Source organism: Rhincodon typus, chromosome 19, assembly GCF_021869965.1.
Source record: "Rhincodon typus isolate 14 chromosome 19, sRhiTyp1.1, whole genome shotgun sequence".
In the NCBI taxonomy this organism is placed as follows: Eukaryota; Metazoa; Chordata; class Chondrichthyes; order Orectolobiformes; family Rhincodontidae; genus Rhincodon; species Rhincodon typus.
This window is the reverse complement of record NC_063350.1, coordinates 55,786,714-55,802,400: the sequence shown is the minus strand read 5'-3', so window position 1 is coordinate 55,802,400 and position 15,687 is coordinate 55,786,714. Positions and strand designations below refer to the sequence as shown.

The 15,687-nt window shown below is 43.3% G+C and overlaps 3 protein-coding genes across 4 annotated transcripts in view; 1 reads left to right on the top strand and 2 right to left on the bottom strand.

Moving 5' to 3' along the window:
* Nucleotides 1–216, bottom strand: part of pigt (phosphatidylinositol glycan anchor biosynthesis, class T) — a 40,832-nt gene extending 40,616 nt beyond the window's left edge. The window contains exon 1 of the mRNA XM_048608491.1: nucleotides 197–216. Within this exon, the coding sequence (XP_048464448.1) occupies nucleotides 197–216 (20 nt within the window). The remainder of the gene's footprint in view (nucleotides 1–196) is intronic.
* The window catches only part of prelid3b (PRELI domain containing 3), a 180,795-nt gene that overhangs the window by 124,990 nt on the left and 40,118 nt on the right, over nucleotides 1–15,687 (bottom strand). The window lies entirely within an intron of this gene.
* LOC109938363 (tubulin beta-4 chain-like) lies at nucleotides 430–15,630 on the top strand. Of its 2 annotated transcripts, XM_048608636.1 has the most exons (5): nucleotides 493–597; nucleotides 4,079–4,149; nucleotides 4,360–4,468; nucleotides 9,749–9,859; nucleotides 11,916–15,630. In XM_048608636.1, exons 2-5 carry the CDS (start codon nucleotides 4,111–4,113, stop codon nucleotides 12,983–12,985), a joined length of 1,329 nt encoding a protein of 442 aa, XP_048464593.1. In that variant the 5' UTR covers nucleotides 493–597; nucleotides 4,079–4,110; the 3' UTR covers nucleotides 12,986–15,630. The 2 variants fall into 2 exon arrangements, with proteins under 2 accessions (XP_020392366.2, XP_048464593.1); XM_020536777.2 differs by lacking the exon at nucleotides 4,079–4,149 and having other exon boundaries at nucleotides 430–597.

The window sequence follows — 15,687 nt, the reverse complement described above, 5'->3', positions numbered from 1 at the left end:
GGGTCTAGGCCCGAAACGTCAGCCTTCCTGATCCTCTGATGCTGCTTGGCCTGCTGTGTTCATCCAGCTCTAATCTACTGTTCTTACCTGGTCTGGCCTACATGTGACTCCAGACCCACAGAAATGTAATTGTGCTGCCTTCTGAAATGGCCCAGAGAGCCAATCAGTTCAAGGGCAATGTGCAATGGATGTTTGCCTTGCCAGCGATGCCCACATCCCATGTTGGAATAAACAAAATTATACTTTTGGGTTGTAGAGGTTTTAAAGTCCTGATTGTTTGCAACTTGCCTAACATCACTACAGCTTCTGAGCTGTAGCCTTCCTATCTCCAACCAAATGCTCAGGCTTATCTGCTGTAATGTATAGGAACTGGGTGGGCAAGAAATGACAAATGTGTTTCTCTGATGTTGGCCACGCCTTGATAGTATTTGAGTGTTGACTGACATAACAACTTTTCCCAAATGCGTGTCAGACAGCTGTTGCTGAGGAGGTAACCGGCAGTCAGGACTTTAATTAATCAACCACTGGAAACTCATCAGGATGCGAGAGATAGTGCACATCCAGATTGGGCAGTGTGGTAACCAAATTGGGGCCAAGGTAAGTGGATATCAGGTTACTGTGGTGTTTGAGTTTATTTGTGAATCTTCTCCCTTGCTATCCTGAAGCTGGATGGAAATTAGCCGTGGGTGTGTGATCCTGGCTTGTGTTCCAGCTATGGCTCAATGGGGAGCACTCGCATCTCTGAGTCAACATGGTTGTCTGTTCAAATCCCAATCCAGAGACAAAGCACAATCTGGGCTAACACTCCAATGCTACATTGTCAGAGATGCTCTCTTTTAGAGTGAGAAATTAAACCAAGGCCATGGTCAATTGCTAAACGAGTCCACAGCAGTGTTTGAAGAGTGAAGACATTCACTGAGTGAAGACCCTGTCCTCAGTTGAAGACAGATTAAACCCTCATTCTCATATTGCCATGCATAGACTCATAACAACACAAACTGTGCATGAATCCCATTGATGGTTCTGAGAGATAGATTAGTATAAGTTTCTTCATAAAAAGACCATGAGACAATTAAAGTGTTTTGCAGTAAATTGTATTTTTACTCAGAGAGATTTAGTAGTTCTATTATTTGATGTTGAAAAAGCAGAGGTAAACTAATTTCAAGGTCATTATTATTATGAATATTTCTGTGTAGGATTTGAACATTAAATGACACAGCCTTTTAAAGTGTAAGTGTCCTGTGGGCTGGTTGATATGAGTAGTAGAGTGGGGTGAGCAAATAGATAAGAGCAGAAGTGGTGTGGCCTTCGAGCCTTGTTTACAGATCCCTGTTCTGCTATACCTCCCCTCAAGAGCACTGGGCCAACAAGAACTGGAGTCTGAGATGAAAATGAAAACAGCAACCAGATCCTCATCAGTAATTGGATAAATCCACTGCTTGTTCTTTACTGACTGACGGAGGGTCCAGGAGCCCTGCTCTCTGTCAACTAAATTGGCCTTTAATGGTCCTCTCTCTGTCAAATAGTCTGTTGATATTCACTGCTGAAGTCCACTCATAATAAATGGACCATTATGTGACAATGTATAAGTGGGTGTACACTTGTGTCAGCATGTGACATACATATGAGCATCCTTTTTCAAGCCAGCATCCCCAGTATCGAGGCACCGGTTACAATCGATCAGCTATGCTGGGCAGGCCACATAGTCCACAGCTCTCTACTCTGAGCTTCACCACAACCAGGAGGACATAGGAATCACTTCAAGTGTGTTCTCAAAGCCTCCCTGATAAAATGTAGTTCCTTCCACCAACCAACTCTCGGGAATCTTTAGCCCCAGACTGTCTAACTTGGAGAAACAATGTTGTGAAGGTACGTGCAAAAACCTGAACATACTTTTTAAGCACTGACCAATTGCAGGGTGATCGGATCCATCATTGGGCAGTTTAGTCAACTCGGGATCAGAGTAGAAGCCAGTCATAATAGTCAAGAGTAATCTGTATGGTCAGAGTGAGGGAGACTGCCAGAGTGAAGCTGAGACAAACTGAGTAACTGGGAGTTTGGGTCAATGTGGGAATTTGCGATAAGAGCAACAGATGTTTGAAGTAGGGTTTATTCCAAGAATTGAATGTTTGTGAGCGAGAGGTGAGCAGGAAAGAAAATAAGACATGGATCAAGGGGCGTACTGTGCTGAGAGCAACGATGGTGAGATATGAGGGGAAGAGCTGATCGGTGAGTAGATTTGGTCATTATTTCCAATGCTTAAAGTGAAATTTAGGTTTTAGGTTTGCATTTAAGTCTGTAAGCACTCCTTTTCTCTCAGAAATAGCTTCTTGAGGTTTCAGAGTAAGTCCATACTTATTCTAAGTGTAAGAAATAGATTTTAGGAAGTCTGTTGTAATCTTCAGGAAGGAAATTTATTGCAACCACAATTGGAGTGGGCAGTGTCATGACCTGTGAGGGTGGGACCTGCAGAACACACTGATATGAGTGCCTTTAAACCACATTATTCACAGACTCATGCAGTGTTACAGGACACAGACCTGCAGACCCCCTCATCCCTGGCCACCCTAATGCAATGCTTCCATTTGCTGTATACCCCTCTGTCCCAGATACCACCTCATTCACACCCAGAGGCCAGGGGAGGAATGTACGACGAGGGATAAAGGGGTCAGTGGCACTGTAAATGCCTTGTTCCTGTTGCTTCCAGGCGTCAATCCATTGGACATGGTACAAGAAGTTAGGCATCATGTTATCATCACAGTTATTTTCGGGGCTATGCAGAGATTCACACAAACAGACTTATTATAAAGACAAATTTATACAGACGTGGTACTTCATACATAATGCAGTGTCACCTGTGTCATCAAGGTGCCCTCAAAAGGTTTCTTCTTCCTCTCACCCTCCCACTCAGTCTCAGTGCACTCCCTGGTTCCACAGCTGGGGTGGACGGAGACTGCTCACCTGTTGAGCCCGTTGGCTTTCCCCAGTCAATTCTGTAGGTGTTTGTGTCTGGAAGGCCCAAACAGTGTCGAGGGGGTCTTCTTGCCAGAAGCACGTGAACCGTCCCTCAGAGTGAGATACTGAGGGTTGGAGGGACTTAGGCAGTGTAGAGGGCCCGGGCACCTGTGGAGTGTCCTGACAGGAGACTCTGAGGGACCTGACTTAGTGCCTCCAAGCACTGCCCTGTCTCCTTGTGAGGAAGGGGCACCTGGAGTGTTTGCCAAGTTCCCCATCCCCTTGTTGCATTGCCTTCGTCCTGAGGACTAATGGCTGACACAATGGAGTACAGGGATGTGCCCCTCTCCAGCAGACCCTGAGGGGCATGGTCCTGGCTCTCCATGGCAGCTGCCGACCTGCCCATGGAGGCTGCCAGACAGTTGCATGACTCACTGCATTGCTGCAGCTTCTGGGCAAAGAGGGCCATTGCTTTCCATTTGCCTGTTTGCTGCTCCTGTCCATCCCTTTGCATGTGCATGAAGTGCCTGATTGCTGACACCACAGGCTCCTCCCCTGCCTGAGCCACAGCAAGTGCCTGGTCTCTGTCTGTCCCCCAAGTGCCAGCATACTGGGCTGTTTCTTCCTCAGCCAGCTGTGGAGCTGTCACACCGAGATACAGCATTCCTCAAATCCACAAGCTCTACCTCCTAGAAGGACAAGAGCAATAGGTGATGTGGGATTCACTTCCCGCAGGTTATCATTACCATATGAGGCAATGCTTATGTTGACCTTTATAACATAAGGAACTAGGCGTGGACAAAGTGCTACGGAAGGCTCCAACAAATATCTATTATAGGGGGCTGTTATATACAATTTTGCATACACAGACACATAAGTATCTGGGCTAGTATTAGCAGAAGAGCATCCCTCAAATGATTGAAGTAAAATGGATTCTGCAATCTTTGTGCCCTTAGGTCAGATAGTGTATCATGAGCATGCCTGTTAAAAGTATCCTGATATATTGTGTCTCTTAAAGGTACACGCCAGCAGGTACTTGAGAACACCATCACCTGCACATTTCTCTCCAAGTCACACACCATGCTGACTTTGAACTAACACACTGGAATTCTCTCCCCAACAGCACCATGGGATCGCTTTACCAGACAGACTGCAATGGTTCAAGAAATCCCACCACCCATGAGGTGGTTAGAGGTAGAGAATAAATGTTAACTGACAAAACGATTGTAATAAAATTGTGAATGAGCCTGGCACTTGATTCCGGTTTCCCCAACCCATACACCTGACCCCACAAGGCCCCAGACCTGATTATCCAGGGACTTCGGCCCTTATTTATAATGTGGGCATCACTTTGCTATGTACCTGGCTGTCTTTAATAAAATTAATCGTTTTCTGTATTGATAGTTCTGGGAAGTCATTGGTGAAGAACATGGAATTGATCTCAAAGGGAATTACATTGGAGACTCGGATGTCCAACTTGAGAGGATAAACGTGTATTTCAATGAAGCACATGGTAAGACAATCCACTTACAAAACCTTTTTGTCTTTGTTTGCAGTTGTTAAATTCAGTTAGTAGTAAACTAGAAAAGTCCGTAGAGCTCTAAAACTCATAGTTTGCATTCGTCAGCCAATTTAGAACACGACATCTGACAATTAAAGAGAAAATGCAAGATTAAAGTAAACTTTCTATGCTTAAAGAGGAATCTTATTGGCCAATAATACAGTTTAAATTTCTGTAGATTTGCATAAATCTCAAATGTTGTTAATAACTGAGCTATCTACAAATGAGGAGGTTCTATCGTGCAGTCATAACATCCCTCCCTTGGGGTCAAAAGCTCTGAGTTTGAATCATTTGTTTGCTATGGAAGGTGCTTTTATAATATGGCCTAACAGATTGGTTATCAGCCTGTAAGTCCTTTTGCTATGCCTGTCACAGGCAGAAAGAGTGGGAGAGTATCCTGGACAGGAAAGCTGCAGAAGGCAATAGCAAACCACTTTGCCCATAAGCATGGACCAATCCAGTGGAAATCCATGGGCCAATCCTCAGAAATGAGGATTGTAGAAATAGCAGAGAGACCCACAAATGAGACAACAAAGCTAGGAGCAGCCCTATCGAAACCATCCCCCCACCACAAAACAATGCAGCCAGTCAGATATGTGAGTGTAATTCAAACTGAGTTACTGGCCCATGGAGCTGATCACCAGAGCTTATGAGAGGCATCTGGCAGAAGGGCTAAAAATGTTAGGGAGCAGTAGTGAGAAGGACATTTGATGCAAAGTGCAAGTGATGAGATGTTGAAAAAGTGTTGATGAAGTGTTTCATTGATAGAACGTACTGAGCAGTGAGAAACTCTGTTTCATGACATATAGTCAATGGAATATATTATCAATAGGAACAATAACCAAAGATTGCTCTATGTGTATTGATACAAACTACAATTAAGGAGAGGTTCTGTTGGTGGGGGCTTTCATCAGTGGAAGTACTCATAATGAGGACAGTGACTGTGAGAAATGTTGTCAATAAAATCGAAATTGATGAAGCAGGTGCCCAGGACGCAGATGGTCAGATAGAGATATAAAATGGACTAAGCATGTTCTAAACAAAAATACAAGAGTGGCATTTCTGACAGGCAATATTCCAACATTACATTTTTAACACAGTCAATAATAGTCCTGAGATAGTAGGAACTGCTGACGCTGGAGAATCTGAGGTAACAAGGTGCCGAGCTGGATGAACACAGCAGGCCAGGCAGCATCAGAGGAGCAGGAAAGCTTTTTTCTGAAGAAGGGTCCAGACCCGAAACGTCAGCTTTCCTGCTCCTCTGATGCTGCTTGGCCTGCTGTGTTCATCCAGCTCTATACCTTGTTATCTCAATAATAGCCCTGTACAATGTTATTTCTAAACAGCTGTTAGCCTGTTTACACTTTTTAGCTGCAGAAAAACAGAAAACAGAGCAATATAATGCAACCCCATGATGGGGATGCTGTAGAGGAGCTTCACTATCTAACGTTGTGCTGTCCATGTCCTGTGAGTGCTTGAGGAGGATAAAGTAGAGGAAGCTTTACTCTGTTTCTAACTTCATGTTGTATCTGACCTGAGAGTGTTTGATGGGGACACTGGAGAGGGAGCTTTACTCTGTATTTAAGCCTTTTCTGTCTGTGCTGTGGGAATGTTTGATGGGGGACAGTGTAGCGAGAGCTTTACTCTGTATCTAACTCCATGCTGTAACTGTGCTGGGAGTGTTTGATTGGGACAGTGTGGAGGGAGCTTTACTCTATATCTAACCCTGTGCTGTACCCGTCATAAAGTCATACAGCACGGAAACAGACCCTTCAGTCCAACCTGTCTACGTCAACCATGTTCCCAAACTAAACTAGTCCCACCTGCCTGCGCTTGGCCCATATTCCTCCAAACCTTTTCTATTCACGTACTTATCCAAATGTCTTTTAAGCATTGTAACTATACCTGCGTACACCACTTTCTCTGGCAGTTCCTTCCACACGAACCAGTAAGTGTAAAAAAGTTGTTCCTCATGTCCTTTTTAAATCTTTCTCCTCTCACCTTAAAAATATGCCGCTTTGTTGTGAACTCTCCCACCCTCGGGAAAAGACCTTTAACAATCACCTTATCTATGCCCCTCATGATGTTATAAACCTGGAAGTGTTTGAAGGGGACAGTGTAGAGAGAACTTTACTCTATATCTAACTCCGCATGTAACCCTGTACATATCCTGGAAGTGTTTGATGGCGACAATGTAGAGACAACTTTATTCAGTGTGTCATGATTGTGTAATTATAACATTATATATAACAATAGAAAGCCTATCTGACCTTTTCAAATGAACACAGCTACTTATAAGATAGCTCCCAGTAGTGACATGACTCACTGTTGACTCCCTATTGCCAGAGTAGCTGACAGGCTGATGAATTATTATAAAATCATGAGGGGCATGGATCAGGTGAATAGTCAAGATCCTTTCCCCAATGTAGGGGGCTCAAAACTAGAGGGCATGGGTTTAAGGTGAGACGGGAAAGATTTAAAAGGGACATAAAGAGGCAATTTCTTCACACAGGGGGTGGTGTTGCTTGGAATGAGCTACTGGAAGAAGGGCTAGAAGTGAGAACAATTACAGCATTTAAAAGATAGATGGATAGGAAAGGTTCAGAGAGGATATGGGCCAAACTCAGGTAAATTGGACTAGTTCAGTTTAGCAAAGCTGGTTGGCATGGATATGTTGGGCCGAATGGTCTGTTTCCATGCTGTATGACTCTACTGAGCCCCCTAAAACAATTTGACTGGAAAAGCCATTACAGCTGCTACAAGCACAGAAGGAAATATTTAGAATTCAGTTAACCTCTGGATTAACACTATGTGTCCATTGAAGAGTATGTGAATTTGAAGCTTCTGGGAGATAAAAACGAGACTGGAAGAACACCGTCGAGAAATGCAGCATAATCGACTCTGATCTGTGAATCAATGTTTCATCAAATGTACAGGTTATCAAGAATGAAAGATTTCTGAGATAATTAAAATAATTTCTGTTAAATCATCACAGCTGGAACTAATCCAAAATAAAATTGATACTATGTTTGCAAGAAAGGGTGATAGATATAGGACAGATGTCAGAGGTAGGTTCTTTACTCAGAGAGTAGTAAGGGCGTGGAATGCCTTGCCTGCAACAGTAGTAGACTCGCCAACATTAAGGGCATTTAAATGGTCATTGGATAAACATATGGATGATAATGGAATAGTGTAGGTTAGGTGGGCTTCAGATTGGTTTCACAGGTCGGCGCAACATCGAGGTACTGCGCTATAGTGTTCTATGTTAACACGGCAGCCATTCAAAGTAAAAGTCTCTGTGAGACGATATTTTAAAGCAGAACTCAATGGATTCTGAGAAAACATCCTCAAAGTTCTCAGCTGAAAAGAGCTGAAGGAAAAGGACTTCTGGAAATCATTTATAGTTCTGTTGCAGGAGTCCAAGCATTCTGCATGTATTTCAACTGGACAACAAGTGAGGAGAAGAAACCTCTCTCCCATTTCAAAGCTTCCTCTGTCTACATGGCTTTGTGCTCAGGAAATCATGTCTCACAAACTTAACAAAGGTTTTTTGAAGAGGTGACCAAGAAGACAGATGAAGGTAGAGTGGTAGACATTGTCTGCATGAACTTTAGCAAGGCCTTTGACAAGGTTCCACAATTTAGACCGGTTACTAAATTAGATCACATGGAATCCAGGAGAGCTAGTCAACTGGATACAAAATTGGCTTAACGGTAGGAGACAGAGGGTGTGTTAGGGGGTTGTTGGTCAGGCTGGAAGCCTGTGACCAGAGGTGTGTTGCAAGGATCGGTATTGGGTCCATTGTTGTTTGTCATTTATATAAATGATTTGGATGAGAATATAGGAGGCATGGTTAGTATGTTTGTGGCTGACGCCAAAATTGGTGGTATAGTGGACCGTAAAGAAAGTTATCCAAGAGCACAACAGGATCTTAATCAACTGGGCTAGTGAACTGAGGAATGGCAGAGTTTAATTTAGATAAATGCGAGGTGTTGCATTTGATACAATAAACCAGGGCAGGACTTGCGCAGTTAATGATAGGGCCTTGGTGAGTGTTGTCGAATAGAAAGTCCTTGAAAGTGGCGTTTCAGATAGACAGGGTGGTAAAGAAGGCATTTGGCATGTTTCCCTTCATCAGTCAGAATATTGAGAACTGGAGCTGGGATGTCATAGTAAGGCGACATTTGGAATACTGCATACAATTCTCCACTCTCTGCTATAGGAAGGATGTGATTAAACAGGAAAGGATGCAAAAACAGATTTACAAGGATGTTACCAAGACTGGATTTAAGTTATAAAGACAGGCTAGATAGGCTGGGACTTCTTTCCCTGCAGCTTTGGAGGCTAAGGGATGACCTTACAGAGGTTTATAAAATCATGACGGTCTTGGATAACGTGAATAGCCAACATCTTTTCCCCAGGGTAGGGGGAGTCCAAAATGAGAGGGCATAGGTTTAAGGTGAGAGGGGAAAAGTTTAAAAGGCAGATGGTGATGCATATATGGAACAAGTTGCCAGAAGAAGTGGTAGAGCTGAGTACAATTACAACATTTAAAAGACTTTTGAACAGGTATGTGGATAGGAAAGGTTTAGAGGGATGTGGGCAGAATGCAGACAATGGGACTAGTTCAGTTTAGGATGGGTTGGGTTGGAGGGTCTGTTTCTGTGCTTTTTACTCGATGATTCTACTCAGTACCTCTAAATCTATTTGACTGTGGAAGCCATCACAGCTGCTGAATCTGACTTCACATTTTCAAACTCCTCACCTCAGAAAGTTCAAGCACGTAAAAGGCTTGCAATTATATCAGACTGATTTTGTTCTAATTTTTGTTAATATTCTCCACGTGTATCTATTTTTAATCTTTGTATCTGCATTTTATCTAATAACTTATCATTTTCTTAATTAGCAATAGTTTTGTAGTAAACCAACCTTTGATCTTGTTTAAGACTATGGTTTTGCTGCTGCTTCTTTATACTTTAGAACCAATACAAACTTAGAACAGGGTTAAGTGAGCTACATAAATTAGCGTTTCGCAGATCACTTTGAAAACATGCCTGGTGTGGTCATGACAGCGTATCTAACCCAAGCTGTGCCTGCCTTAGGTATAGCTACAAGAAATGCCTGAAATAGATGTATTAAGTTCTACAGCACGAATGTCACTCTTCTTGAGAGACTTCAAAAAAACAATTTAGCATTTTACTGTTTCACTAAATCAGATCTTCTTTTCTTCAGGTAACAAATATGTACCCAGAGCAATCTTGGTGGACCTGGAGCCAGGAACAATGGACAGTATCCGAGGCAGCCATATTGGTCACATGTTCAGACCAGACAACTTCATTTATGGTACGGTGTGATCTTATAAAGGACAAATTAAAAGGAAGGTTGTAACCAATGGACAAAAACAAAGTTGCTGGAAAAGCTCAGCAGGTCTGGCAGCATCTGTGAAGGAGAAGACAGAGTTAACGTTTCGGGTCCGGTGACCCTTCCTCAGAACTGATGGTGACTGGGAAAATGTCAGTTTATATGCAGAAAATAGGGAGGTGGGTGGGGTAGGGAGTAAACGATAGGATAGAGCCCAAAGAGAGAGAAAGACAGTTGGACAGACAAAGGAGTTGCTAATGATCAGGCTGGGAGGGTGAGTAGTTGTTAATGGGGACTGTTAGTGACTAACAACAGTGGGTGTGTAATGGCAGTCTATGTGGTAACAAGGCCTGGTGTGTGGGGTAGAGGGCTGGGACATGGGAGAGTTTAGGCTCTAAAATTATTGAACTCAATATTGAGTCCGGAGGGCTGTAGGGTCCCCAAGCGGAAAATGAGGTGTTGTTCCTCCAGCTTGCATTGGGCTTCACTGGAACGCTGTAGCAAGCCAGAGACAGAGATGTTAGCCAGGGAGCAAGGTGGTGCATTGAAGTGGCAAGCAAGAGGTAGTTCAGGGTCTTTTTTGCGAGCAGAATGTAGATGTCTCTGACTCCTCCCTTCCCTTCCTTGACATTTCTGTTTCCATTTCTGGGCATAGACTGGCCACTAATATCCATTACAAATCCACTGACTCCCACAGCTACCTGGACTATACATCTTCACACCCCACTTCCTGTAAAGACACCATCCCATTCTCTCAGTTCCTCCATCTCTGTCGCATATGTTCAGATGAGGCCAACTACAGCCCTCCGGAGTCAATATTGAGTTCAGTAATTTTAGGGCCTAAACTCTCCCATGTCCCAGACCCCTACCCCACACACCAGGCCTTGTTACCACATAGTCTACCACTACACACCCGCTGTTGTTAGTCACTAACAGTCCCCATTAACAACTACTCACCCTCCCAGCCTGATCGTTAGCATCTCCTTTGTCTGTCCAACTGTTTTTCTGTCTCTTTGGGCTCTATCCTATTGTTTACTCCCTACTCCACCCACCTCCCTACTTTCTGCACATAAACTGACGTTTTCCCAGTCACCATCAGTTCTGAGGAAGGATCACTGGACCCGAAACATTAACTCTGTTTTCTCCTTCACAGATGCTGCCAGACCTGCTGAACTTTTCCAGCAACTTTGTTTTTGTTCTTGATTTACAGCATCCGCAGTTCTTTTGGTTTTTGTTTTGTAACCAATGGACTTCGTCCTCACCATGAAGTCTCATCTCAGATGACAGCAGAGAATATGGGTACAGTGTGTCAGACTCTTGTGTAATGGAAAATAAAACCGAAAGAACTGCAGATGCTGTAAATCAGAAACAAAAACAGAAATTACTGAAAAAGCTCAGCAGGTCTGGCAGCATCTGTGGATAGAAATCAGAGTTAACATTTCAGGTTAACGTTAACTGAGTTCTGAGGAAGAGTTACTTGACTCGAAACGTTAACTCTGCTTTCTCTCCACTGATGCTGCCAGACCTGTTGAGCTTTTCCAGCAATTTCTGTTTTTGTTTCTTCTGTAATGGACACTGGCATCATTGTATTACAAAGTGGGCACTGCAAGTCTTATCCAGTGGAAACTGTATCCAGCAGGGCACTGGGTGTTAGACTCTAACTATTTGCATTGGACAAAATCAAAAGTCACATGACACCAGGTTATAGACCAACATGTTTGTTTAAAATCACAAGCTTTCAGAGCACTGCTCCTTCAGGTGAACCGCTGTGAAAGCTTGTGATTTTAAATGACTATGACTTGGTGATGTGTGAATTTTGATTTTGTCAATCCCAGTCCAACAGCAGCATTTCCACATCATAGTTGCATTGGATGTCAAAGTAGTACCATTGGTCACTGGGTGTCAGAATTGATTTGGACAATCCTTGAGGAATTCCGAGCACAATTCATTGCCATATGTCTTTTTCTTAAGTTTAAAGAAAGACTATCCTAATTGTCTCTTTCTTTCTCCAAAACAACCGGCTCCCACCTGGCTGCAGGTAATTCAGGTGCTGGAAACAACTGGGCTAAAGGTCACTACACTGAGGGCGCTGAGCTGGTGGAGAACGTCCTGGATGTAGTGAGGAATGAGTGTGAGAGCTGTGACTGTTTACAAGGCTTTCAGATCACCCACTCGCTGGGAGGAGGAACAGGTTCAGGCATGGGCACGCTCATCATGAACAAAATCCGAGAGGAATACCCCGACAGAATTATGAACAGCTTCAGCATCGTCCCTTCGCCAAAGGTCTCAGACACGGTGGTTGAACCATACAATGCCACCTTATCCATTCACCAGCTGATCGAGAACACAGACTCCACCTTCTGCATCGACAACGAGGCTTTGTACGACATTTGCTTTCGAACCTTGAAGTTGGCCACACCAACCTACGGAGACCTGAACCATCTGGTTTCGATGACAATGAGTGGTGTCACCACCTCCCTGCGTTTCCCTGGTCAACTCAACGCAGACCTGAGGAAGCTGGCGGTCAACATGGTGCCATTTCCCCGCCTGCATTTCTTCATGCCCGGCTTTGCCCCTCTGACGTCCCGTGGCAGTCAGCAGTACCGCTCGCTGACAGTGCCAGAGCTCACCCAGCAGATGTTCGACCCCAGGAACATGATGGCGGCCTGTGACCCTCGCCATGGCAAATACATGACGGTGGCAACAATCTTCAGAGGCAGGATGTCCACCAAAGAGGTGGATGAACAGATGTTAGCCATCCAGGCCAAGAACAGCACCTACTTCGTGGAGTGGATTCCCAACAACGTCAAGGTGGCTGTGTGCGACATTCCACCACGGGGCCTCAAAATGTCATCCACCTTCATAGGGAACAACACTGCAATCCAGGAGCTCTTCAAGCGCATCTCAGAGCAGTTTTCAGTCATGTTCCAAAGGAAAGCCTTTCTGCACTGGTACACAGGAGAGGGCATGGATGAGATGGAGTTCACAGAAGCAGAATGTAATACCAATGATTTGGTATCCGAATACCAACAATACCAAGACGCTACTGCAGACCTTGAAGTAGAAGAGTATGAAACGGAAGAGAAAGAGGCTGAACTGACCAAATAATTAACAGAGAGGACAATTTAAAGAGACTACACGATTGGACCAACAAAGGATTTGATCTTAGGAGCAACGTAACTGTGAAACTAACATTCAAACAACAAAAAGATCACCTAGTGATCTCCAGCTGAACATCGGCCTTATTGAAATTGGACACACCAGAGAAGAATCTCAGTGGATAGGAAATTTGTGTTTGAATTCTTAAAACTGGAAACCCTTCAGACTTCAGTTTCAAGATTTTGGCCAACATTTCTTGTCTATCGTTAAGAGCTGAATTTGGTTGCGATATTTGGAGGGTTGGACATTTGGATCATCCCATTCAGCAAGGACAAAAAAAGTATTTAACTCATTGAGCAAGTATTGATTATGTGATTGGGTCTCAGGATATTTTGTAAATACAGTTGAAGGGTTGGGGGCACGGGTTTGTAATTGTCAATGTTGTGAATTATTTTAATCAACTGCCAATGTGAAACAGATATATTTCACATTTCCAATGGCAAGACGTAGTCAAAACATTACATAGCAGACTGGAGAATGAAACAGTGCAGCATTTATCAATTAATCAGGTTCAGAAAAAAGATTTCTTCTTCATTAAGCAAATGAAATAAGGCAAATTGAAAACAGAAAATTATTTCATTAATTATAGCAATGCTCATTTTTAAAAAAAATTGACTATATCAATCGACCACCAACATCCTGGGTGTTACCATTGACCAGAAACTTAATTGGACCAGTTATATAAATTCAATGGCTAAAAAAGGGCAGAGGCTAGGAATTCTGTAGTGAGTAACTTACTTCCTGACTCCCCAAGACCTGTCCACTGTCTACAAGTCACAATGATGTGGAGGTGCCGTGTTTTCAAATGAACCTGTTGGTCTATAACCCGGTGTCATGTGGTTTTTGTACAAGGCACAAGTCAGGAGTGCGATGGAATACTCCCCAATTGCTTGGATAAGTGCAGCTCCAACAACATTCAAGAAGCTTGACACCATCCAGGACAAAGCAGCCCGCCTTATCAGCATCCCATCCATCACATGGAACATTCCATCCCTCTACCACCGATGCTCAGTAGCAGCAATGCGTACCATTTTCAAGATGCACTGCAGCAATTCGCCATGGCTCTTAGTACAGTCGTTTGCAAACCTGTGACCTTTACCATCTAGAAGGACAAAGGCAGCAGAGTCAGAAATCACACAACACCAGGTTATAGTCCAACAGGTTTATTTGAAAACACGAACATTCAGAGTCTTACTCCTTCTTCAGGTGTCAGTGAGAGAGGTAGTGTCAGACACAGCATTCATGAGTAAAAGATCAAAGGGTCACACCATTGATGAGGATGTACTAAACAAACCTAAGATGCTGTTAAATCTTTAATCAGTTAGAAAGTTTTAATTGATTAATATGTATATGTTAATCCCCAAATTCCTTTCAAGTCACTGCCCTGAGAGAACAAAGGTTTTATCAGTGTAAAGAAGTGTTAGGTCAGACAATGCATGTTAGGTGTGAGGCCTTGTTTAGAACCTGTTTGTGTTTTGGTTTGGAGTCAGACTAGTTTTACTTCTAAAGCAGGAACAGCCTCGATCAGGCACTGCTCGCATTTGGTCAAGCAACAATCCCCTGCCCTCCCACTTGGCAAATCACCTGTACAGGTTGACCAGCTGGGCACACTGCATGGCAACAGACCACAAGCAAATCAGTATATTCCTTTGGCAGTGGACTTTAAGTGGTGGCGGGGATAATGTTGACAATGGACTTTGCCACCCTGAACATGATTCTGATAGAAATGGGAAGGTGACAAGGTTTGGGTATGCCACCGTTCTGCCTCATTAGTTATCCTTCCCACCTCCAGAAGCTTTTGTCCTTACAAATATCCAGACTGAGACATCTGTGGCAGCTACAGTTGTGGAGACATGAGATGGAATAACTTCTTAGGTTGCAGAATTCTTGAAAGACCTCTGGAATTTGGTTGTTGACGTTTCGAATTGGTGAATCTGACAAAACGCACATGCCCAAATTTCCAAACCACCATTCCCTGCCCCTGCCTAGTCCATAAAGTTCTGAATTCTAATCAATGCACTTATTTTAGCACAGAAAACAATGTAAATGTTAACATTTTCTATTTACTGGGGAGAGCTTGTGGCTAGATTAGACAGGTTTACTTAGTGAACCATATTGAAGGGGAATAGTTTGTTATAAAATTATAATACCCCCAACACGACCATGTGGTATAGTTGAGCCAATAGCATCGATACCTTTAAGAAGAAGCTAACCAGAGAGAAAGGGGTTGAAGGCTATGCTGTCAGACTGAGGTAAAATAGGTGGCAGGAGGCCACCTGTGTAGCATTAACCCCAGCCTAGACCAGTTGGGCTGAATAGTGTGTTTCTGTGCTGAAAATTCTGTTATATGCAACTGAACAATTACGTGATGTTTAAATCATTACTTTTGCAAATTGCTGAGTGTTAATGTGGGATTGTGTGTAGCTTCTCATTATGTGACTGCTTATGACCTATGTTATTTACATAAAGCCTGTTTAAACTATCAATAGATATTTAGTAACTTCAATTCTTTCTGTATAATCAAAGCTGACAAAAGTTTTAACCTTGCCTGCACAGCCACTTAAGGCTCATTTGAATAAAAGTCCTGCTCTTAATAAGTGTTTTGTAGTTATGGATGTCGGCTCCATGTGATGGTTTCTAATAGCATTGCC

Coding starts and splice junctions, on each gene's coding strand:
- LOC109938363 (XM_020536777.2), top strand. CDS start 541: ATGCGAGAGATAGTGCACATCCAGATTGGGCAGTGTGGTAACCAAATT. Junction 598..4,359: donor GTAACCAAATTGGGGCCAAG/GTAAGTGGATAT, acceptor CTGTATTGATAG/TTCTGGGAAGTCATTGGTGA. Junction 4,469..9,748: donor GTATTTCAATGAAGCACATG/GTAAGACAATCC, acceptor TCTTTTCTTCAG/GTAACAAATATGTACCCAGA.